Below are 1,449 nucleotides of genomic sequence, written 5' to 3'. Positions count from 1 at the left end.
AAAAGCCAAGAAATAGATCATTGAGATGTTTTTCTTTTGTCGTCTAGCTCTCGTAATTATCTCCTCATTCACCCTTCCCACTTTCGCGCGTCATATTAGATTCTCACATACTCCCCCTTGTCCCCACCTACCCCCACTTGATTGAAAGGGTGGTGGGGGTAGGGGTGGGAGGTGGCAATCCCCATAGACACAGCATAACTTACGTAGTATGTTACTTTGTGATGTAACATTATTGCCACCCTTCCATTTATATAATCTCTCTTCTCCCTTCCCTCTTTCTCCCAAATTCCTTCCCTTTTTTTCCTCTCTCTTTGTTTGTTGCATCTTACAATTTACACCTCCTTTTTTATCATGAGAGGAAACAGCTTCTACGGGCCGTTTTCCGACGGCGGAGTACGGCTAGAACTCACTCCCACCACCAATTCACCGCTCGCCATCGACGTGGCGGAGTCGACGGAGATGAGAATTCAACGCCTCATCTCCGAAAACCCCGTCGTCATCTTCACCCGTTCGTCTTGCTGCATGTGCCACGTCATGAAGAAATTGCTATCTGCTATAGGCGTTCATCCCACTGTGATTGAGCTAGAGGAGGATGAGATCGCCGCGCTTCCGTCCACCACAGCCGTCACCGGCGATGAGGTTATCTCCGATGGTTCCGGTGAAGCTCCGGCGGTATTCATCGGAGGGACACGTGTCGGCGGGTTAGAGAGCCTCGTGGCTCTTCACTTGAGTGGCCGTCTTGTTCCGAGGCTTGTGGAAGTTGGTGTCATCACTGATGGGGTATTGTAAAATTAAGATAATTAATTTCGTGTTTTTATGAAGCTATATTTTGTAATTCAATTATGGTGAAAAACAAAAAGAAAAAAAATATTCCCTTAGGAAAAGAAAATAATTAAGTAGTAGTATTAGTTGTTTCTTTTCTTAGTTAATTAATTACTATTATTAGCTTTGATAATTATTCTAGTTTTGGTGCAGTAATGAAGTGTTATATAATATATATCTGTATTTTAATATTTAAAAAAGGTGTGTTGCTTCTTTCTTTCTTTCCATATTGGGGACTTTAGGACTCACTTTTCCTCAAACTAATTGAAACGTCAAAATGACTAAATGGGGCAGCTATTAAATAATATTTCCAGTTGAGTCTTACTTTGCTTTGAATATCCCTACCATTGAGGAGGAATATTCTTGAATTATTTAATTAATAATTTACAAGTGCTAAACAAAATATTTAATGACTTGGGATCAAATTATTTAAACCTTTTGCTTTTCACCTTCTTATTTTGACTGATAACCTTTTGATTTTGTTTGAGGAATCGCTTGTGTTAATTGCAGTTTTAATCAAACAAATAATTTTTTACTGATATATGTGTCACAGTAATTCATACGTACAGTAACATTTGATTAGTGTTTTAGCTAGCGTGAAATCTTCAATCTTTTTTCAACCTTTTA

At 39.0% G+C, this 1,449-nt stretch overlaps 1 protein-coding gene across 1 annotated transcript; it reads left to right on the top strand.

Moving 5' to 3' along the window:
• Positions 223-993, top strand: LOC109229538 (glutaredoxin-C6-like). Its single transcript, XM_019395012.1, has one exon. The coding sequence runs from the start codon at positions 352-354 to the stop codon at positions 787-789; it is 438 nt and encodes a 145-aa protein (XP_019250557.1). The 5' UTR covers positions 223-351; the 3' UTR covers positions 790-993.

This window comes from Nicotiana attenuata, chromosome 7, assembly GCF_001879085.1.
Source record: "Nicotiana attenuata strain UT chromosome 7, NIATTr2, whole genome shotgun sequence".
In the NCBI taxonomy this organism is placed as follows: domain Eukaryota; kingdom Viridiplantae; phylum Streptophyta; class Magnoliopsida; order Solanales; family Solanaceae; genus Nicotiana; species Nicotiana attenuata.
The sequence above is the reverse complement of the archived record's forward strand: the minus strand, read 5'-3'. Positions and strand labels throughout refer to the sequence as shown.

Coding starts and splice junctions, on each gene's coding strand:
- LOC109229538 (XM_019395012.1), top strand. CDS start 352: ATGAGAGGAAACAGCTTCTACGGGCCGTTTTCCGACGGCGGAGTACGG.